We start from the raw sequence: 22,282 nt of genomic DNA, 5'->3' as shown, positions 1-22,282 counted from the left end.
TGTCCCCAAGTCACTCTTCTCTGTGTGTATGCAGCAGCCCCTCTGCAGTGGAGGGGGGGGACACGGGGTATGTGCAGCCGTGTTGGTGTGTACCAGGTGGTGAGTTGTTCTTGAGCATGGGTTGTGTGTGCTGGGGAGGCATCAGGGGGTTTAATAAGGGACCTGACATAGGTATGGTTCCCACTGATATGTGTCGCTGATCTGATGGTGCCGTTCCTATCTGCGCAGCTGGGGAGTCTGGCTGCCTGGGGGACCTGACAGAGCTTTGTGGCTGGGTGTAAAGATATTTTGCTAAGGAAAAGTTGGGGAAAGCCAGCAATTGAGCTCTTGTATTGAAATGCTGCCATGCACTGAGAAAGGCAGAATGACTGCAGGGAGGGCGCTTGTTGGCTGTGAAGTCTGTCTTGCAGAATGTCACGCAGCTGTGGCTGGTCACAGGGATGGCAAGAGGAAGGGGAGCCTTGATCAGCACAGGGCATCTTGCAGCACTTAGAGCTTAGCACTGTGTTGCTTAGCACAGGAACCATCAGACTGGAAAGGGGACATGTCCATAAGAGTTATGATCCATAAAAGAGGAACCCCTGAAAGGGTTAAAACCCTCTGCTGGATGCCTAAATTCTCACCTCAACCCTCTTCTATTACTTGAGTGCTGCGCTACGGCCCTTGGTACAGTCCTGTATGTGTCAAAGCTGTGTCCAGGCCAGCTTGGTGCCTGGCTCCCCAGATCAGCACTGGATCTCCACTGTGGTCTGCTCTGAGCTGAGGAGCTGAAGGAGGATGTCTTCTCCTTACCCTGCCTGTGTAGGGCTGTCTCCAGCAGGGCCAGTGTTAGGGCTGGGTTGGAGCATCAGAGCCACCTGCCTCTTGCCCAGTGCAGCCCCCACTCCTCCTGGAGATGTTTGCTGGAGCAGGACTCTGGGATGTCCTCTCAGCCCGCTTTTTGAGAAGGAAGGCATCAAAGAAGGATGTTGTTGGTTCAATTAGAAATCCTGCTGGGACAGTATATTTGTAGGTCTCTTCAACATTGCACATGTCTAGGGCAGAGCTGGCTGGTGCTGCCTGCCGCAGCAGTGAGCTCATAACCGAGCGATGACAAAAAGCCCTGACTACACTTGGGGTCAGCCGTGGTGGCATGGAGCCAGTGCTCCGCTTTCTTGTGAGCAGTACTTGCAAGTTCAGAGCTGTCCTTTTGGCCCAAGAGGAATCTATGGAGCAAAGGCAGTCTGGAGAGAGGGACCTGCTGAGTGATTCAGCTGGTGTCTCTGGTCTCTGCTGATGTGGTTGCAAGTTAGGCTTCAGGAGCCTGCACCACCTGTGCTTCTCCAGCAGACGTGTTCTGTGCACCAAAGAGCCAGGACTGGTCAGAGGTGGTACTACCATGGGACCAGAAGAGCAGGATGGGCTTTGTGGCTGGAGTGCATCTTCTCAGCTAGGACTTAGGCTGAGTCCAGCAGCTTTGTTCTCGAGACCGGTGTTGGCTGGGGTTAGTGTTTAGCGAAGCAGAGTCTTGGCAGGATTTAAGTGTAAACGTAAAGCTTTTCATTGCCCTCTCAGCCCTCCCAGCTTCCCCGTTTGCAGCTCACAGTTCCCTCGCACAGGAGTGCTGAGCAGCCCCTGCTCCCCGTCTCTGAGGTGGGGGTGCTTGGCAGCTGCTGCCTGCAGTGGGTTTGAGGGATGCTGTCAGGGCTTGTAGCAGGGTGGCTAGAGCCTTTTGAAGCCACGAGGCAGTTTAGCCTTTGAAGTGTGCACTGACAGTCCCAGAGCCTGGGTTTTTGTAGCGCGGTGCTCTGCCAGGCTGTGCTCTGGCACTGTGCCGTCCAGAATTACCCCCCGAGCATCTTCTGACATCAGCTCATTCACTCAGCATTTAGCACCAAGCCTCGCGCAAGCCCTGTGGGACTGGGGGCCACAGTCCCCTCCTGCAGCACCTCACCCTGTCCTCCAAAATCCACATGCAGCTGGCTCACGTCTCACTTCCTCGGGGTGCAGATCTGACCCCTCTCTATATTGTCACTGAGCTGGATGGAAGCCAAGCCACATGTCCCATCCTGCCTGCTTGTTCTGAGGAGCTTTTCTGTGGTTCCCAGTCTCCATGTCTCTGTGCCAGTTTTCCAATCTCCTTTTTGTGCCTGTTGGTTCTCAGCATCTCTCGGCTACATCCCTGGCAGTAAGATCCCTTTCCCTACGTTTCCCGTGGCAATTCCTTGTCATTCACATTGCTCTGAGATGCCTGCTTCTCCCCCTGCTCTTCTCCCAGGTTAGGTTCTTCAGGACTTTGGGTTGCTTTTTATCTCCCATGCTCTTTTCTAGGTCTCTTTGCAACCCATGCTCTCCAGCCACCTCTGCCAGCCCTCCAGCAGGTACCCCCTGCTCACACTTTAGCATCCTGCCCCTCTGGCACTGGGACTGCATAAGTGGGGCTGGGGTCTAATCTCCACTTGGGCACTGAGGCTGTACCTCATCCGTGAACCTCCTGTCTTCCCAGGAGGAAGTGAACCCTACTTTCTGCCTGCAGATCAGGGCGATCCCTTTCATCCTCTGAGAAACAAGCTGATGCTGTACTGCCATTCCCCTGACAGGGAAGTGAGGGAGGGAGTTGGTCCCCGCTCTGTCCTGGCTGCTGTGCCTCTTGGGGGAGTGATGGAAGTTCCTTCCCCAGACACCGCTGGGGCCTATCTGCTGGCTGGCTTTCCTGGGCCCCTGCACGCCTCCAGTTGTACTTTCTCAGCCACCAGCAAGATCTCTCAGCAGCAGTCTCTGGCCCAGTGATGGATGTTGACAGCTGCCTGAACAGCATGTGCGAGACTCAATTATGTTCCTCCAAGGATGATGCCTTCCAGATCTTGCTCTGAAGCCCTCTGCAAGCGCTGTGTTGAAACCCTCTCCAGAGCCTCCCCGGCTGCAGAGCCTTGAAGAGCGGCTCTGGCTTGCACCCAGCTTGGACCGGACAAATGCTTGGGAGTGGGGCCCTGGAGCATCCTGCTGCAGGCAGGCTCAGCTTGTTCCTGTGCTGACATGCAGACAGCGGGTCCTGCCTTGCTCAGCTTGGCAGTGTTTGGGAGGGCAGGGTGCTTAGGGAAGTGCTGGGGACAGGGTCGGTCCAGGCCACAGCCACCCTGAGCAGCAGCAGCTCAGCTGTAGGCAAACACCCATCCCGCCTTGACCAGCCGTGAGGTCCTCTGAGATCTTAATGAATGATAGTGTGCTGATGTCTCTGCAAGTCCACGGTCAGCACCCTGTTGAAGTCTCTCCCAAAGCTTAAGCGTTCTTCTGGGCAGCTTCCCACAGGAGCATCACATCGCTGTGGAGCAGTGGGTTCTGCCATGAGCCCACTTCTGCCATCCCAGGACAGGTGGCTCATGGCAGGTCACTGGCTGTGGTATGTGGTGTCTTGGAGCTGCTGGAGGCGTTGGGCGAGGCTGAAGTTCCACCAAGCAGGGTGCAGCATGTATACACCATCAAAGTCTAGCCCAAAGTCTTGCCTGCCTGGGGCCTGGGCCTCCTGAAAGCCAGGCCTTTGGCCAGCCTGGGACACCCTGGAGCAGAGAAAAGTGGATCTCCTGAGGGACTGGAAATGCTTGGTGTGCCTCGCTGTCATGCTGCTAATGCCATGCCACTGTCATGGGCAGGCAGAGGAGGAAGGGAGACAGCCAGGGCTGTGCCCCAGCGCTGTGCCCAGGGTGTGTGTGGGTTTGCAGAAGGTACCTGTAGCCCTGAAACACAGTCAGCTGGCCAGGCCAGCGCTGGACCAGGATGAACTGCCCTGGAGCTGTCTTAACCTCCAGTGCACCTGAGCCAGCCTGACGTCCCCATTCTGTCCCCAGAGCAGCTCCTTTGACCTGGAATCACTCTCCTGCTGATCCCTTGCTCTTCTTTCCACAGACACTGTACGGCTCCATCAAGAATGAGAAGCTACAGTGGGCCATGTGAGTATCCCTCCTGGGCTATGCTGCTGTCTGGTGCTGGGTGGGCAGTGGGGCCACTTTGCAGGCATTAAGGGGGGCTTCCTTGACCCTGCTGCCCTCCCCACCAGAGCATCCCCCTACCTAGAGGGCCGATCAGCCACAATCCTGCAGGGCTGTGAGGATGTGGGATGGGACGAGTTGAGAGGAGATGGGATGGAGGTGCCTGGAGAACTGTGGTGGCAGCGTACCTCTGGCTGCCCTGAGCACCTCGATGGGGACCTCTTCCCCAGCATGCTGGGGGAAGGCTGCCTGAGGCCACAGCTCCCTGCAGTTTTAACATTGCTTCTTGCCTTGGTGGTTGTGCCCGGGGTGGGAGCAGGCAGGCTCTAGGGGGCTTTGGCTGTGCTGGGGCCTCACAAGGTGCCCGTACCCTCGCCCACAGCTGCCATCTCCAGCAGCAGGAGCGGCAGCGCCCGCGCTGCGGGGATTAATCAGCCCGGTAGTACTGCCAGCACTGAGCCAATGCGCTCGGGCTGCTGCCATGGAGACGCAGGCAGATGCTGAGGGGTTTAATTAGCAGTGAACGGGTTAGAGGGAGGGGAGAGGCAGCAGCTCTGGGCTCCCACATCTTCCTGCCGGGAGAGGGGGGAACAGCACCAATGCACCCTGCCCACAGCACCCTGCCTGCAGTGCAAGGGACCATGACCTGGAGGGAGAGTGCAAGGGGGGCCTGCCTTTTTTCATGCCCACCCGTGCTTCTGCCCTGGGGCTAGTGCCCCTAGAGCCTTTGGGGCTCCCTGCACCATTCAGCTGATGGCTCTGAGCCCCATAGCCTGGCTGCTGCCCTGAAGAAGTGGGGACCACAGCCAGGCTCTCTCTTTGAGGGGGTTTTACTCTAGACCCTCTTTCCTGCCAGCTCCTGCCTATGAACTGGTACACCATGGGACAGTGGGGTTGTGGTGGTGCCAAGCCCCAGGGCACTGCTCCTCCATGGCCCCTGGCTCATCATGTTGGCCAACATTCCAACATTAGTCCCAGCCCTCTCAAAAAATGCTCCTGGGGCAGACAGGGCCCCCACCCTGAGCCAGCAGCAGACACCCCCATGCCTTATCTTTAGGGCAGTCAGGCAGTACCACAGCTGCCAGCCTAGAAGAGCAGGGGCACAGAGGCACGAGTGGGTTTAGGATGCTCTCTATTGGTGACTGCTCTGCCTGTTCCGCTTCTCCTGCCCTCCCTTTCAGAAGCCAGGCCTTAAAATGGCACCAGCAAGTAGAAGGCTTGGTGTTTGCTTTCCCCAGCAAGGTAACAACCCCTTTCCCCACCCAAATCTGTGCCTGGCAGAGATGAAGAGGAGCTGAGAAAGTCCCTCTCAGAGCTGGCAGACCCCAACCCTAAGTCCATCAAGCGCATCAGCAGCTGCAGTAACCCCTTTCTGGACTTCTCCCAAGACTCCAGCATCGCCACCTACAAGCATGGACTGTTAGTGCGCAAGATCCACGCTGATCCGGACTGCAAGAAAAGTAGGTGCCTGGGGAGCCCATGGGAGGGTCTCGGGGGTGAGAGAGCACCAGTGAGCTCCAGAAACCCAGCAGGGAGCAGAGCAGGAGTCATTGTGACATCTGACTGTGGCATCATGCCAGCCTCCAGCATCAGCCCCCTGTGCCCTGTCTGTGTGGCTGTGATGGGCATAATTGAGGCCTCAGGCTGGGGAGCCTGAAAGCCTCTCCCTGCCTGTCCAGCTCCACCATCAGGGCTGGGCAGAGGCTGAGCTGGCATCGGACAGTGCAGCCCTTGCCTGCAGTGCTGAAAATGGGAAAGTTGGGGTGGGCTCCCTGAGGCGTGCACCCTTGCCCCAGAATAGTGGGGACAAGGGAAGGTGTCCTGTGGTGTGGTAAACGAGCAGCATAGTGAGCTGCTGCTGGCTGGGCACTGCCATGCACATTCACTGTTTCCTCCTTAAAATCTGCTCTAAGCCCTGGCCATCTGATGTTGCCTTGATCTGATTAGATGCAGCCACGCTTTGCAGCCAGCATTACCTGGTGGGCAGCACCGCCTCAGCCCCATCCCAGAGTGGGGAGGCAGCAGTGAAGCTGAGCAGGAGTGGTGAGGCAGGAGGGAGCGTGGTGAGGCGGGGAGCGAGGTGCGGAGCCCAGCGGTGCGGGCCCCAGGGGGTGGCAGGCAGCCCCCTGCCAGCAGCACCATCTGCCAGGCACACGGCCGGCACAGTTCAGGTGCATGGGGACAGTCCTGGCGTGCTGCTGTCCCCGGGGTGGGGTGACGTGTGCTGCAGCAAGGCTGGCTGGAGGAGGATTGGGGGAGGGTTGCCTCCCTTCTCTCCGTGCTGCGGCTGATGTCTGGGCTGCTCTCTCCTCCCTGGCAGCACCCCGAGGGAAGCGCGGCTGGAAGCCCTTCCACGCCATCCTGAAGGGGATGATTCTCTACCTGCAGAAGGTAGGCAGCAGTGGGGCTGCTCACATCCACACCAGGGAGAGGGACTGTCCTTGACCCAGGGAAGGAGGTCACAGCAATCCCCACAGCGGCGAGAGAGGGTCTCCCATGCACAGCATTGCAAAGCCCATTCTAATCAGACTCAGCACCATGCCTACTTGAACTCTTGCCCAGGGATCTGGTGGCCTTTCTGTTCCCAGAGTACCTGGGCTCAGAGGGGGTGGTGAAGGTGGCTGCCAGACAAGGGCACTGCAAGTGGGGGCTTGGCTTGGGGAAAGAGGAGGCACTGGGTCTTTGCTGTGGGGGGGGGTTTGGGCTGTAAGTGCAGTCTCCTGCAGGCACACACGCTGCCCAGCTGCAGGGCAGTGGAACAGCCACTGCGCTGTTGCCAAGCCCATGTTCCCAGGTTATGCAGCCTCTCTCCATGGGTGTAGTGTGTGCTGGGGGCAGAGCCCGCAGGAGCCTGGTGGAGGGTGATCTCCAAGGCCTACCACTGCCAGCACTTACCTGCAGTCACTGCAGCCTCGTAGAGCTGACTTATGGGGTGGTGCATCCCTAAACTGGCTCTGAAACACCCTGTGACTCGCAGGAGGAGTATAAGCCAGGAAAGGCACTGGCGGAAGAGGAGCTGAAGAACGCTATTAGCATCCATCATTCACTTGCCACGCGGGCATCTGACTACAGCAAGCGACCCAATGTCTTCTACCTCAGGACAGCCGACTGGAGAGTCTTCCTCTTCCAGGCACAGTGAGTCCCCCAAGATCACTGCCTGGGCCTCACGCTGGGGCGCAGGGCCTCCTCTGACTGGGGTGGAGGGTAGGATGGGGCTTAGAGCTACATTGCTTTCTCCTGTCCTGAGTCTTTCTGGAAGAAAAGGGACCCAGTATCACTGCTGGGCTATGCCCAGCTCCTCTTCTTCCCACCCTAGTGGGCTCATGGTGGCCCAGGTGGCTAGGGGCAGAGCCCCAGGTGCCATGGCTTGCCAAGGGCAGGTCTGGGGGAACCTGGATCTTGGCTGGAGGGCAGGTCCCTCTGCCTGTGACATGGATAGTGCGACTTAGAGCCCACCTGTTGTTTGGCCTTTCTTCCCAGGAACCCTGAACAGATGCACTCATGGATCACACGCATCAATGTGGTGGCAGCCATGTTCTCTGCACCCCCCTTTCCCGCAGCCATTGGCTCCCAGAAGAAATTCAGCCGCCCACTGCTGCCCAGCTCCTGCACCAGGCTGTCTCAGGTAGGCCATGGCATGGGGAAGCCACGGGCCTGGGACAGACCCCTGGGTTTACTAGTGGCACTGTCCCCTGTGGAGGGACCTGTGCGCTTCCTCCCAGTGGGGTGCAGGGCTGAGGGAGCATGGCCGGGGAGCTGCCAAGCAAGGGGGTGCTGAGGCTGGGTTGGGGGCAGTGGGTCTCATTTTGCACAGCAGGGATGGAAGACGGGCAATGGAGTCAAACCTTGGAGGAGAATGTGGTCCTACACCACAGCTACAGGGTCCTGCCACGGCCAGGACCTTGAAGGGTGGCCAGCCGGGGGGATTAACTGGCGCTCACGCGTGCCAGGACAGTTATTCATAGAGCGGGAAGGATTAAAAAAAACACCAGCCTGGTTTTGGAGGGGATTAAATTCTTCTGCTTTAAGGCCACAGCCAGCCCCCACTCCATGCAGGAGCAGACTGCCCCCAAGGGCCTGTGCTTTTCCCTGCCATTTAAATAAAAAGAAAAAATAAATAACCCAGGACCAGAAGCTAAGATCTTGGTTGGACCAGGGAGGGGAGAAATGGATTCTGGCCCCAGCTGCCTCACACTACACACACCTGCAGCTGAGGGGCTACAAGGGGCTGGGCAGAACAGAGAGGGCACTGACATGGTGCCACCCTTCCCCAGGAGGAGCAGGTGAAGAGCCATGAGACCAAGTTCAAGACGATGTCAGCAGAGCTGCTGGAGCATCGCTCCTCGCTGCCTGAGAAGAAGGTGAAGGGCAAGGAGTATGAGGAGCTGAAGCAGAGGGAAGAGTATCTGGAGTTTGAGGTGAGCTGCGGGATTCCCCCTTTACCTCCAGTTCCTCTTCCCCTGTCTGCTTGGCCATCCCTGAGCGATGGGACCACCCATCCCCCTGTCCTGGTCAGCTGAATGGCCTTGGGTACAGCAGGTACTGCCACAGTGCCCCAGCTCTGCACCCACCTGGGCGGGTAAGTGACTCCCTGGGTTTGGAGGCTGGCTGAGATGTGCCATGGCGCTGCCAGTCCCAAAACTGGGTCTCTCTGCCACGGTGGGGCCCCAGTATGGGGGGAAGGGACCATGAGCATCCCTCCCCGGCCCTTGAATGCTGGCTGGGGTGGAGGGACCACAAGCATTGCACCCACGCTGAGATGCTGGCTGACGGGACTGCGGCCAGCTTCTCCACCCTTCTCTCTGCTGCTCTTGCCCCCTAGAAATCCCGCTATGGCACCTATGCCATGCTGCTGCGGGCCAAGCTGAAGGCTGGCTCTGAGGACCTGGCGGCATTCGAGTCCACCCTCTTTGACACAGCTGATGGGGACGATGATGGCCTGAAAAAATCTCGCTCCAGCCCCTCGCTCAATGCAGAGTCCTCTGGCACAGCCACCAAGGTGAAGCGCAACGTCTCGGAGCGTGCCAGCCGCCAGCCCCCCGGCCACCCCCAGAAGTTGTAAGTGAGGGGCATCAGCCACCTGCGCTGCAGCTCAGTTCCTGCCCCGCCCCGCGCCAGGGTGGAGGCCACGTACCTGCCGAGACCCTGCATGAGTCCGTCTGTCTGCGGCACAAGCCAGGGGGTGACAGCCCTTCCCTGGCTGCCAGGACCAGCCAGGCATGACTGCAGCCCCTCCACCAGAGACGGTGGCAGAGCAGGACAGTCCCTGGTCCTTGCATCGTCAACCCCATCAGACTTGTTCCTGCCCCTCCTTGTCCTGTGCTTGGCTGCAGGACCCAGTCCCCCTGCCCTGGGGAGGGAGAACCACCAAACCCCACGCACTGGTCTCCATTCTTCAGTGGTTTTAAAAAAAAAAAAAAAAAAAAAAAAAAAAAAGACAAAAATGCAGCAAAACAAAGCCAGTGACCGCTTCTCCTTCAGCTCCGTTGTGCCATAGGGGGCAGACAGGAGGGGGCCAGCCCTGGCCTGTCACCTCTTCTGGGGCTGGTGGCCAGAGGAGCCAGGGTGATGGCACCTGGCCACCTCCTTGCCACCTCTGCACCCTCCCCGCTTTCTTACAACTTTTGAACGGTTTTTGTGATACAGTTTTGCACTTTTTAGTACCAGATTGAGCTGACCACGAGGGAGTTTTTTTTGGGGCTACTTTTGATGCTTTTTGGGAACTGTTTTAAAAAAACAAAACCACAAACCCAGCCATGTCCTGTAGGCACTGCATTCTGGGGGGGGGAGAGATTTTTACATGGACTCAGGGGGACAACTGCTTGCCCCCTGCAGCAAGTTGAGCATGGGCTCCTGCGCGTGCTGCTGCCTGCATCCCAGCCCCGCTTCGGCACCAGCAACCCTTCAAAGAGAGACAGCACCCAGGTGGTGGCCTTGGGGTAGCAGCACCCATTGCTCCGTTCATGGCTGATTTGTGACCTGCCCCGCAGCAGCCTCAGCCAGCCCTGTTTATGCTGCCTGGCTGTGAGCATCGTACCCAAGGTGTGCTGGGCAGCAGTGTGTAAGTACTCCTGCGTGAGGGTGAGAGGTGAACCCCAAAACCAGGGTTGCCTGGGGTCTCTTTGCTGCCCTATCAGACTGCCACAGCCTAGAGCTGGCTTTCCTTCCCATGCTGCTTCTCCAAAGCATGGCCGGGGCCTTGGAGGCAAAGCCCTGTCCGCAGCACTGTGAGGTCCTCATGTTGCAGCAGTAGTGGTGTGGCACCTTCCTTGGCCACAGGCTCCCTCCTCTCCAAGATGAGGGGCAGGCTGGGGCAGCCCCACCACCCCAGCGGGGGCTGGAGGATGCTTGTCCAGTGGTGGAACATGGCCACAGAGTGCCCAGGGTGCACAGGGAGGAGTCTGGGGACAGCAGAAGGGCTGCAGGTGTAGGCTGTCAACAGGCTCTGTTCTCGGCTGCCTGGGACCTGGCTGGTTTCAGCACTGACTTTGCGAATGTGTCAAAATTTTTATTCTGCTCTTTTGAGTCTATTGAAAAAGAAAAAAAAAAAAGGAGAAATAAAATAACACAGGAAAAAAAAAAAAAATCCTCCCTGGCCCCAGGTGGCTTGGGGGGGAGAAAAACCTTTGTACAGCTTCTTCTCTCAGTACTGAAGTAAAACTTGCTCTTCACTTCTTGCGTGTGCTGTGGTTTCTCCCCTGCTTGGAGACAGCCCCAGGATGCTGAGGAGGGGGTGGCAGCTACCTCCTTGCTGCCGAATTCCCAGGCAGGGCTCAGAGGTGTCAGCACCCTGCCTGCTCAGGGTGGGGCTGGAGAGAGGGAGGGCAAAGGCCAATGGAAACTGTGTCCCTTTATTCAGAAGAGGGACCATTAAATAAGAGCAGAGTGGTGGGAGCCAGCTGTGTCCTGTCCCCCCAAGTCCAGACAGCTGGGCCACAGGTCCAGAAGGCACTTGCATGGGCAGAGTGAGGGGGCATGCAGCCCCTCCCTGGTGGGTGTGGGGGCTGCCGGCCCCTCAGTGCACCTGCGGCTGCTGGCTGTGAGGCAGCTCACTCCCTGGCCCTGGCTTCAGGGCCAGCACGGGCGCCTGCTCCTCCTCCACCGACTCACTGCCATAGGCGCTGTCTTCCTTCAGCTCTGCAAAGCAAGCCCCGGGTGCTGTCAGCGACATGGGGTCAGGGGAGCAGGAGTAACACCCCCACCAGCTCCACACTCTCCATACCTGTGCTCTGCAGCTTTTCCATTGCCTCGGTTTTGTGGAGCATCTTCACAGCCTTGCGGAGCCCCATGGAGTCCAGCGCCTCCAGCAGTCCCCCCAGGCTGCCCCCTGCCAGCTGCAGAGACAGGGCACTGAGTAGGGCTGGTGGCAGGACAGACATGGGTGACAGGGGCACCCCAGCCAGGCACTGACCTCGTAACTGCGCAGTAGGCTGATACTGGGTGAGGGGGTGTCCTTGTAGGTCTCCACCAGGCTGCAGAGCCCCAAGCGTTTGGCCAGCTCAATCCAGTCCGACCCGCTGCAGTCCTGGTTCAGCAGCTGCTCCAGCCCCTGCAGCACCTCACTGTCCAGCGACAGGACCTTCCCTGCACAGGAGATGCCTCCATCACACACTGCCCATCCTTGCCAGCAGGGTGCTCTGCTGCCCAGGCGCAGCACTGTCAGGGTAGAGAGGGGTTGCTCACCTGGCCGGGGGGCAGCGGGCAGTTCTGCCTCAGGGCCCTGCTTGGAGGCCTGCAGCAGGATCTCCCGCACCTGCAGACAGGTGCATGGATGTCAGCATCCCCTAAAGCACCAGCCAATGCTCCCCCACCTCCCCACAGGACACAGAGGGACATCGGCATCCCCGCAGGAGCATCTCCTGGAGCTCTGCTCCTTCCCTGCTGTGGCCCTAAGGGAAATGATCCCAGGGAATTTGTTCCACCGCACCACACACCTTCTGGCTTCGAGTCAGGTCCAGGGGCATGTGGCAGCGGCGCTGCCTGTGCCCTGCCTGCCTGTGCCCCTGTGTGGGGGGCTCGGGGTTGGTGCCACGCTCCACAGCTGGGGATGGCTCCCCCAGGTCCATGGCCATCTCTTGCTCCTCAGTGTCAGCGTCTGTGTCACTGCTGGCCTCTGATGAGGATGGACTCACAGGCTCGTCATTCTCACACAGCACATCTGCTCCTGTCAGGAAAGGTGGACAGAGCCCCTAAAAGTGAAGGTCGGCCCAGGGGCCTGCCCTGTGCCCAGCCACCTCCCAGCACAGGCAGCTGGGGCTGTGGGGAAGCAAAAGGAGAAGAGGGAAGGCAGCACCTTACCAGCCTTGAGGAGCAGCTTGGTGAGGGTAGGGGAGCCCAGGCCGGCAGCAAGGTGCAAGGGGGTATTCCCAGCAAAGGTCCGGCTGGTGACATCTGCTCCCAGCTATGGAGAAAGGTGCAAGGCCATGAGGATGGGCTTTCTGGGCACTGCCCCTCCCACGCCGTCACCCTAATATCACAGGGGACACCCTACTTCTGCCAGGGTCCTGTGAGAGGCTGTGCCCCATCCCACAGCCATCAGCTCTCCATACCTTCTTCACCAGGTGAGTGGCCATGTTCAGGTTCTCCATCTCCACAGCCAGGTGCAGGGGCGTCCTCCCACCCTGCCTCTCCACTGCATTCACATCCGCTCCCTTCTTGACCAGCAGGTCCAGGCAGGCCAAACTCTTTGCCTTCACGGCCAAGTGCACAGGCAGGAGGCCTGCAATAGCGGAGAGGCTCAGCAGCCCTCCAGCTGAGCCCCCCAATAACACCATCAGGTACTTGCCCATCATCTCCCAGCTCCACTCACCATGGAAATTGGGCAAGCAGAGCAGGTAAGGGGCAGCTGAGCCCAGGTGTGACAGCAGCGTCCTCAGCATCTCTTCATCGCCAGCCTGGAGTGCCAGGTGCAACAGGGAATTGCCGTAGCGGTCCAGCAAGGTGGGGTCAGCGCGGGCTTGCAGCAGGAGCTGGACCACTTGAGGCTGCTTGGTGATGACTGCCAGATGCAACGGCGTCTGTGGGACAGCAGCACCCTCTCAGCAGCGCTCACAAGAGGAGCTGAGTCCTGCACCACCATACTTACCAGCATGACTGCACCATGCTCAGCCCTGCAGCTTCTCCCCAGCAGGAGCAGCAACAGGAACCCCTGGGATCAGGAAATGAGAGGGAGCCCCAGGTAGAGAGCAAGCAGCTGTCCTGAGAAACTTGTACCTGCTGCAGGTTGTTGGAGATGTTGATGATCTGCTGGGTGGGGATGCCAACGATGACCTCAATCAGCTGCGTGATTACAGCCGTCTGCTCATGGATAATGGCGAGGTGCAAGGGCCTGCAGGGAGAGTGGGGGTGGCCCCTGACTCAGCTCCATGCCTCTCTAGGTCTTCCCTGTCACCTCCCAGCCCCTAGCGTCCCCAAAACAGCTCTGATGACTAACAAGGCTTCATCACTCTCCCCCTGAAACCTTTGTGCACTCACGTGTCTCCGTTCTCATCCTGCGATGCAGCCAGGTGCCTCTGGACCGCCAGCAGCATGCGGGGGTCAGCCGTGACCGAGTAGTCAAGCAGGGCATGGGCATTGCGACGGGCCAGCGCCAGCATCCACAGCTGGCACAGCTGGGCTGGGGGGCAAAGCAGGACATCACCCCTGGGAGTGGCAGCTACATCCACCCTGCTGCATTCCCCTGGGTGCAGAGGAGAGAGGCACCCAGCCCCAAAAGGTCCCCAATCCTTGTCCCCTCTCCCAAACGATGTCCCCCAGCTCTCCCTCCAGCCCAGCCTACCATGCTGCTGCAGCTCCCTGCAGTATGTGCTCTCCGTAGGCACCTGCCTGTCACTCCCAGGCCCCTCCACCTCGGGGCCCTTCATCTGTACGCCCCCCTGGTAGCCCCCAACAGGGTGGGGGCCAGGCGAGTAGATACTGTTGTAGGCCAGCCCAGGGGCGTATGGGAAGCTGAGGTTCCCACCTGTGTAGCAAGGGAGGAAGGGTGAGACTGGAGGTGAGCAGGGAGCCCCCAGGGCCAGGCCATGGCTACCCAAATGGGGAGGGGGAAGAGAGGTCCCCACTCACCTCCTCCAGAGCCAAAGCCCCCGGCACCCCCACCAGCACCCCCCATGTGCGAGCCCCCGCCAAAGTGCTGGGGAAACTGAGGCAGGACTTTCTTGCGCTTCCTCTCCACTTCTTCCTTATCTGTGGGGAGAAAAGGGCAGTGGGGTGAGGGGCGCCCCGGCAGCGGGGGTCACGCCGGGCTGCCCGGGGGGTGCTCACCTTCCACCACGGGGTAGTAGGTGAACTGCTTGGAGTCGCTCACGTCACCCCCCCGCTTCCGCTTCAGCTGCAGGAAGACGGTGACAGGACGGTCGATCTTGGGCTTGTGGTAGGGGGGCGTGCGGAAGACGATGGCGTACTGTGGGCAGGAAAAATGGACACGGGGTCCTGCTCATCACTAGAGCCAGGGACGGGGCTTCCACACCCTGCAGGGCAACCAGCTGGCTCAGGGCATGGCAGGATGCCCCCACCTCGCCTGTACCTGCTTGTGCACGTCAGTGGGGGAGAAGTCCCCGAAGGCCTGCCAGCCATTCTCGTCATCCTCATAGAAACGCACCTCGATGTCATCTGGGGAAAGAAGCAGAGCTGGCAATGCCTGTTGCCCTGCCCCAGCCGGGCTGCGGGGACAAGGAACCCTGGCCACTCCGGGGCCCCCTGTCTCTCCTGCCACAGCCTCTCTGGAAGGTTTCAGCTGGAGGGAATGGCTTTTACCTTTCTGAACTTTATCACACAGCAAGTAGACCTCATCTCCTCCCCGCACTGAGCCTGCCGTCTTATCCATCCGTGAGATTTTCAGGTTGGAAGCTCCTGGGGACTCTGCAGAGCAAGAGGAGGTGCTGGGAGCTGCCATGGCAGACAGAGCATTCCTCACCTTCTTGCCCCATCCTGCCCTGTCCCCTCCCCAGGCCAGCCCCATGCTCACTGCTGTCATGGATGGGGTCAGAGATGACAGGCTGGAGAGCCAGACTGAAGTTCCCGCTGCTGTCGCGGAGATAGGCAGTGAAGCGCAATCGCACGATGCTCAGGTCCATCACCTTCTTCAGCTCCTTCGCCTCCAGCTCGATTTCACGCAGCTCCGCTTCTGCCAGGGCAGGGGGAGATGCCATTAAGCTAAGCAAGGGAATGGAGCTCCAGGTTCCCCTGCCTGTCCCCACCAGCACCTCAGCCGTTACCCACAGCAGGTCCCCACTCCCCCTGGGGCACTGGGTCACACCGAGCCCCCAGGCTGCCCTCACCTGTCAGCTGATGGCTCCTGTTACGCATCTTTTGCTGTTTCAGCTTTTCCTTCATTATCTCCATCATGTTCTTCTTGGTGACATGGAGCACACCCAGGTTGCTGAACCTGGAGGAGAAAGTGATTCCGCTGGGATCTTGAGAGCCCCTGGCCTGGAGCCACTTGCCTGAAGGGCACACAGGCCCCTGCGTGCTGAAGGGAAGGAGCTGAGCAAAGCATAAAGTGGGGCTGCTGGGGGCAGCAAGGGCTCAACGTGTGCAGGGCGAAGAGGAGCAACTGCAGAGGGGAGGGAAGGAGCCTAGAAAAGAGGCGGCTAGGAAACTCCAGGCTCCCACAGGTGACAAGCCCAAAAGGGAGGACAAGGATGGCTGGAGGCCAGAGGGATGCAGGTGGGACCAGGCTGAGCCAGCAACCAGGGCTAGATTTACAAGAGCTGTAAGAAACTTCATAGGCAACGTAAAGTGCATGCAGCTCTGGCTCCTCCTGTCCTGCTCCAGCAGAAGACCCAGGGGAAACACCTTCCTCTCCAAATCAGGCTGCCGGGGCAGCAGTGTCAGGGCACACGGCCACCCGAGCAGCCAGGAGCTTGCCTGCTCTTGCCTCAGCAGCTGCCTGGGCAAGGAGCCACCCACCAGCACTTACAGAATAACTCAGGGACTCAGGCTGGCTACAGAAGTAATCTGCAAAGCTGAGGAGCTGCAACCCCGAGGATAGAAACCCAAAACAACCTGCACGTGCTGGACTCAGAGCTGGGCAAAATGCTGAGGGAACAGAGCTGTAGTGATGACCTTGTCTAAACCCACTCCTGGCCCCATTCAGCAAACCCAGCTCCTGGATGCAAAAGGCCATCCCCTGTCTCCCTCCACACATACTGAGCTGTCATGTCTTTGGGTCCCACGATCGCGACACAGTTGCCAGCCTCATTGCACTGCTTGCCCACCAGGCTGTGGGCATGCACACGGGGAGGGTCACTGTGCGTCACCAGGTCCACCTCGATCCGGGCCATCCCAGTGTAGTTGCAGATCTGCAGGGAGAAAGGAGATGACAGTCAGATGCAATATCCCCAGAGCCTGCAGGACTCTGCAAATCCCTGCTGTCCCTCTCCACAGCCACCACTCGTCCTGCTGCAGCTGTCGCACCCCTCCAGCACCAGCAGACATGCAGAGCTCAATACACAGGTCATGTCCTTCCTTCAAGGCACCCTCCTGGTGCTCGCACACACCAGCCAAAGACACTCCCCTCCTCAGGACAGCGCTCACCTTGACAGTGGGATAGGTCTTGCGCCCCTTCTCGCTGGATGCTCCTGGCAGCCCCCCATGTGAAGGGCCCTCACAGCCGTACCGAAACCGGAACCCCCGCTGTGGAGGAAAAGAGGGGATCAGCCAAGGGTGGCCCACACCTGATGCCATAAGAGCAGGGGATGACAACTATGCCTACCCTTACCTGGGTGACATCCTTACCTGCTTTGGCTGCTCAATGATGACAAGATAGGGACCTTCCACTGGAGGACAGAGAAGGGAGAAACACAGGATTACCAAAGCACCAGCGAGAAACACAGGATAACCAAAGTGCATGGTGCCAGGAAGGATGCTGGAGGTAAGGGTACAGTGCTGAAGGTGAGGTGACTCCTGCCTGCCCCATAGGGGTGCTTAGGGCTCCTGGCCCCTGTGCTGTCATAGCCCAGTTGGGAGCAGCGGTCAGAGAAGAGGGAGAGGAGGGAAGGGTCAAAGGATGCTCTGGCACATGGGGAGTGGGGAGCCCATGGGAACCCATCACAGCCCAACCTCAGGTCCCCGGTAGACTGAGCAGTGGGGCCAGACTGAACAGTCCCCGTCTTGGTGGCATGGGGCAGGGATTCCCATACAGCCCACAGTGGGGCCAGCAGGGACACAGGCCATGGTGCTGCTGGGAACTACAAGACATGACTCAGCCTGTGGGAAACCCCACTGCAGGAGGGCACATCCAGAGGGGCCCTTACCTGTCTCCATCAGAGGCTCCTTCTGCTCCATCATGTGGGAGGTGAAATCAAAGTCACCGTAGTCAATCCCATCCAGGCACTGTGAGGTGGTAGGGAAGATGAGTGTGATGAGTGTGGGGCTGGAACATCCAGCTGCCCTGGGAGGCAGACACGGACCCCCAACTCCAGACCCTGGGGTGGGGGGTAGTTTTGCACAGATCCGCATTGCCCATGTTGTGGGGGGAGGCAGGCGCAGATTCCCCTCCTGGGGAAGAGGGGTGGGCAGGTGCAGACGGGCAGAACCCATTTACCCACCCCAGAGGCAGGCACAGATTCCCATCTCCCACCCTGCGGGCAGACACAGATCCTCAATCTCCCACCCCAGTGCCACCTGCATACCCCCCACTGCCCACTCTGAGGGTAGACACAGACCTCCATCTCCCACCCCGGAGGCACCCACAGACCCCCATCTTCCACCCCATGCACTGCCCCCAGCCCAGCTCCGGGGCCAGGCAGAGACTCCCCCCTCCCCGGGGCCGAGCCGGTCGGTGCCGCACTCACGGGCTGGAACTGCTCGTCCATGTCTGCGCGGGGCCGGCCGCCGGCCTGCGGGGAGAGCGCGGGGGTGAGCGGGGACCGGCGGCGGCAGGAAGGTACCGCCGCTCCGGAAAGTCCCTAGAAACCCCGCCGAGCCGGGAAATGACGGGACCGCGCGTCACCGCCCCGCCCCGCACGGCCGCGTCCCGGGGCTCGTCTCGGCACGGCCCGGGGCCCGGCACGGCCCGGAGCGGGGCTGGGCTCGGCACGGCCCGGGGCATGGCTGCCCTTGCGCCCGTTGGTGGCTCCCCCGGCCCGGCCCGGGGGCGGTGGGACGCGCCGCCTCCCCGCCGCCCGGGAGTTTTGGGCTTTGGGCTCCGGGCGGGCTGGAAATCCCGGCGGCCGCCCGCCCGCCCCCCCCGGCCGCTCTCGCTGGGGCGCTGCCTGGCACGCCGGGAGCGCCTGAAGTTCCCGAGTTTTCCCCCGGGAGCACGGAGGGACTTGTCCCGCGCCGTCCCCAGCCGCCGTCCCGCGTCCCCGTTGACCAGTCATCACACCCTTTCCCGACAAGACCTGTAGCGCAGTACATCTGAAACCACCCAGACCGTGCCATAAAGCCTAGTGGCAGTTCCATGCCCCCTCCCTCCCAGGTCCCTATCCTGCATCATCTCACCTTGATGATGCACCTCCCGCACACGGATGTCTTCTCCAAGTGCCCCTGGACCCAAAGCTCTGCCCCAAAGCCCAGTGTCTCCCCCCTGTCTGAGGGAAGCTGTCCCGGACTCTACAGACCGAAGCAGGCACATGGCAACCACTTGCCAGCATCCAAAGGAGTGCTTTCCTACTCCACGGCTGCCACAGTTTCCACTTAGACCACAGCCCCTGCATCCTTCCTGCAGAGGTGGCCTGAGGGAGGCGTTTCCCATCCGTGTTCCCATTCCCTCTTTCCCACTAGGAAGTATCTGGTTTCAAAGTGTCAGCAGCAGCCCCAGAGCCCCCCGTGGCAGCATCTCTCGACGCTGCCTGCTCCCCGCCGACCCCAGCAAAGGCACCGACCCCGGCAAGGCACCACCAGCAGCCAGGCCCCTTCTCTGCCACCCACAGTGCTTGTTCTCTCCTACTCACCGGTGAGGAAGAGGCTGGTCTCAGCAACCTGTCCAGCCCCAGCATTCTGACCGCCGGGACTGATGCAGATGGGAGTCCCACTGGGGTCAAGGTCTGCCTGGCCACGGAAAACCACTGGAGATTTTTAGCAAAAGGGCAGGATCAGAACAGAGCCTCCAGGCATGCTCTCTTGCTCCACATCTCTTCTCTCTAAGCAGTGGAAAGAAAAAAAGTATCTGAGTCCAGGGTGCCCTCATACCATGACTTTCTGAATCAGTGGTTGCTGCACATTGCGCTCAGGGGATTTTGGGTGTGTAGGAGAAGAGGGGAAGGAAGGGGATTGTTCAACCCGTACGTGACTCATATTCTTCAGAAGTTGAAAAGAGCCTTTTCAAGGAGATTTTCCAGACACTCAAGTCCTCCAAAGGGGCTGCCCTGTGGCCCCAAGTTTTTCCTGGCTGGTCTGCTGTGGGAGCCCAGCAGAGCTCTGGCAGCCCCTGCCCAGCCTGCCCGCAGGATGCAGCCCAGACAGCATTGCAGCCCAGGACATAGGGTCCAGGGGACCTGCAGGTGCAGCAAGGGCTGCAAGCTGGCTGACGATGGAGATCCAGCACTGCAAAAGGAGGTGGGACCTCGCTCCTGCCATTCTGCAGGGACTTCCAAAAGCCTGGGAGCATGGACAGAAAGAAGCCCCCACTGGCCTGTGTGAAGCAGCACGCACCACCTGCTGTCCGGATTCCCCCTGGGGCAGCCTCAGCCTGTCACCACCAGCCAGCCACCTCCTCTGCTGGCATGGATTTCCCAGAGAGGTGGAGGGGACAAACATCCTTCCTCAGTGTGCTGGGAACAGCCAACTTGAACCCTACCTACTGAGCCTTGCTGGGGGCGCCCAGGCCTGAAGATGCTGGAGAAGACCAGACTGTGACTCTTCAAACAGAACAGCTCCCCTTCTCCAGTGCCATCAGCCCCTACCCCTCTAGAGGGGTTTTCACAGCTCACTCATCGCTGCCCTGGACACTTCCACTTGTTGCAGCAAACAGCATGACTAAGGTATGTCATGGGGTCGTGTCTGCCCTCTCCCCAGCCTGCGCAGCTCTGGGTCACTCAGGAGTTGCTGGCCATACGCCTGCACACTTGCACAGCGTGTGTGAGAGGAAGCCCACCTTGCTTGTCAAGCAGGGCTGGAGCGTCGTCCCCCTTTCCTTGTTCCTGAAAAAGCAACCTCAGACCTGCTTGCGAGGTAAGTCCTGCCTCCTGTGCTGAGCAGCTATGTCCTTCAGGCTTTTATCCCCCACACATCCCAGAGAAAAACCCATCTCCCCATCCTGCCTTCGGTATCATTTCCTGCTCTGTGGTACCCAGTGTGTCTGCCCTGGACCCTGGGCCTGCACACACACAGCAGCCTCCCTTTGCTGGGCTAAATCCTTCCTATCTTCAGACCTTCCTAGGGCTCAGGAAGGATTCTCCAGGCCTTGCTGGGCACAGGGGGAAAGAGCAGCAACCCAACTGTGACACACTGCCCAGAGCAGCACCAGCTCCCTGCCTCAGTGCCCAGCACTACCTGGGCACCCTTGCTGAATGGCACAGCCTCCCCGTGCCAGCCAAACTGCTTCAATTAAGGGCCAGCCGCCGGCAAGCGTTGCAAGCTAAAGCCATTTTTCCATGCCTGCAGCTCCTTGAACGTGACCTAGTAATGCAGGTGCTATTTTCTTTCCTCCCGTGACAGCTGGCTGACTTGCAGAGCCAATGCCCTGCGGGCAGGAGGGAAACGTCTGTCTGTGTCAGGAGTGTTCAGCAGCCATGGGAAACGGCTTTCCGGATACATGGGAGGCAGCACGAGTGTGGCTCTGCTCTGAACTGCCCTGGTGTACAGCTGACATGTTCCAGCCTCCCAGCTGGCTGCTCCTCTAACATACTATTCCCTGCACATTTTGTTTCCCCCAGGGCCTGCTAACGCCTGCAAATTATAACCCTGAATACCAGACTTTGCTTTCTGCACAAATCCTATGCTCTGCTCCGTCCCAGGAGTCCCAGCTACTGGCAAGGGTCTGGCAAGAGGCTGCTGAGTCCATCTTGCACAGCATTCACAGGGCCTTTGTTCTGAGACTCTTCCTGGAAACTGAGTCCTTGACCTGCAAGTGCAGCAGAGAGAAATCCCCTCTCCCTGATCACTGTCAAAGGTTTCCCCTCCGTGGCAGCCTGCTCTTGAGCACTGAAGCCATTTGTATCTCTCTGTAAATGCCTTCACTCCCATCGTGGTTACCAAGTCGGTTTTGGCAAACCCCAGCCACCCACTGATCTTCTGTTTTTCTCCTCTAGGGCCTGTAAATCAGTTGCTTTGCTGTTGTGTTATGAACCATCAGCTCCAGTTGTATGTGTGCCCTCAGAAAACCCCTCTCAGCTCCAGCCTGGTGTTTGCTGTCTCTCACTCTCCCCGGCTTCCAATATGGCTACGGTATCACTACCATGTTGGTGTTTGTGGCTCTTTTTTGGGGTAGAGCTGAGCATGTGGGTGCGGATCTCTTCCCCTCAGGCCAAGCAGCAAGCCAGCCGTGCCCACTATATGGAGGGAGAGCCGCAGGATGGGGCAGCATTCACTGGCAACATGGAAACAGGAAAATAAGTAACTTCCCCACTGGCAAGGAAATGGGTGTCAACACCAGCATTGGGACTTGTTTTCTCCTCCCCATGCTAAGACACCAGATCTCTCTCCAGCCTGTATCTTCCCAACATCCCCTCTCCCAGCCGCAGAGCCAGCCGAGAGGCAGCCAGGGACCCGTGTGGTTGCCACGGCGAGTGGGAGGCCAGGAGCTGCCCAGGGCTGGCTGCTGCAGACCCCTCAGCAGAGACGGGCTGGCTTGGCACTGAAACTTCAAACTTCTCGACCAGTTTAGCTCCCTTTCTACTGAGATTTAGGATACACCTGTGCCCGCCACCCCAGCACGGACAGGGCTCAGCCCAGCTCCGGCAGAGCAGGGGAGGCTGCTGTACACGATCGACAGCCCGGCTCAGCATCCCCACGGGTACACCCCCGGAGCCGGAGCTGGGCAGGAGGAACAGGGGTGCTTTCGGCTGAGACGCTCTCCTCGCTGAAGCAAACAGCCCTGTCCTTTGCCCGGCAGAGGCAAACGGCTCAGCCGCGCTCACCCCGGCCCCCGGGGGACCGGCATCCCGGACAGCAGCCACATCCCGGCCCATCCCCGCCGCCTGTCCCGGGACGCCCCGGCCCCGCAGCTCCCGGCCCGGCCCCCACGCCCCTCTTACCTTCAGCCCCAACGCGGCCGCCTCGCCCCGGCCGCGGCCCCGGGAAAGTCCCAGCCCGGCTCCGCCTCCCGGGGCTTCCCGGGCCCGGCTCCGCCCCGGCGGGGACAGCGGCAGGGGGTTCGGGGGACCCCCGACGGGTCGGGACGTGCCTCTCCCGCTCGTCTTCACCAGCCTGAC

At 59.7% G+C, this 22,282-nt stretch overlaps 2 protein-coding genes across 5 annotated transcripts in view; one reads left to right on the top strand and one right to left on the bottom strand.

Moving 5' to 3' along the window:
• The window catches only part of PSD (pleckstrin and Sec7 domain containing), a 38,253-nt gene extending 27,706 nt beyond the window's left edge, over nt 1-10,547 (top strand). Inside the window, exons 11-17 of the mRNA XM_082054312.1 lie at nt 3,883-3,926; nt 5,247-5,425; nt 6,286-6,356; nt 6,943-7,100; nt 7,446-7,590; nt 8,240-8,383; nt 8,788-10,547. Of these exons, the coding sequence (XP_081910438.1) occupies nt 3,883-3,926; nt 5,247-5,425; nt 6,286-6,356; nt 6,943-7,100; nt 7,446-7,590; nt 8,240-8,383; nt 8,788-9,027 (981 nt within the window). The 3' untranslated portion in view covers nt 9,028-10,547. The remainder of the gene's footprint in view (nt 1-3,882; nt 3,927-5,246; nt 5,426-6,285; nt 6,357-6,942; nt 7,101-7,445; nt 7,591-8,239; nt 8,384-8,787) is intronic.
• A 255-nt stretch (nt 10,548-10,802) lies between these two features.
• NFKB2 (nuclear factor kappa B subunit 2) lies at nt 10,803-22,161 on the bottom strand. Of its 4 annotated transcripts, XM_082054315.1 has the most exons (24): nt 22,106-22,160; nt 18,863-19,051; nt 17,762-17,806; nt 17,222-17,300; nt 16,704-16,744; nt 16,503-16,601; nt 16,116-16,267; nt 15,245-15,351; nt 14,932-15,090; nt 14,721-14,825; nt 14,491-14,576; nt 14,229-14,367; nt 14,031-14,150; nt 13,744-13,926; nt 13,440-13,581; nt 13,179-13,293; nt 12,775-12,982; nt 12,515-12,684; nt 12,264-12,366; nt 11,900-12,129; nt 11,649-11,718; nt 11,377-11,549; nt 11,188-11,299; nt 10,803-11,102 (listed from the first exon to the last, which is right to left on the bottom strand). In XM_082054315.1, the coding sequence occupies exons 2-24, from the start codon at nt 18,905-18,907 to the stop codon at nt 10,981-10,983; spliced, it is 2,805 nt and encodes a 934-aa protein (XP_081910441.1). In that variant the 5' UTR covers nt 18,908-19,051; nt 22,106-22,160; the 3' UTR covers nt 10,803-10,980. The 4 variants fall into 4 exon arrangements, with proteins under 4 accessions (XP_081910441.1, XP_081910439.1, XP_081910442.1 ...); XM_082054313.1 differs by having other exon boundaries at nt 11,377-11,718; nt 22,106-22,161; XM_082054316.1 differs by lacking the exon at nt 17,762-17,806.
• Nucleotides 22,162-22,282: the final 121 nt, after the last annotated feature.

The sequence above is a fragment of the Streptopelia decaocto genome (assembly GCF_964273445.1).
Source record: "Streptopelia decaocto genome assembly, chromosome: 5".
NCBI classification, from domain to species: domain Eukaryota; kingdom Metazoa; phylum Chordata; class Aves; order Columbiformes; family Columbidae; genus Streptopelia; species Streptopelia decaocto.
This window is presented reverse-complemented; position numbering and strand designations above follow the sequence as displayed.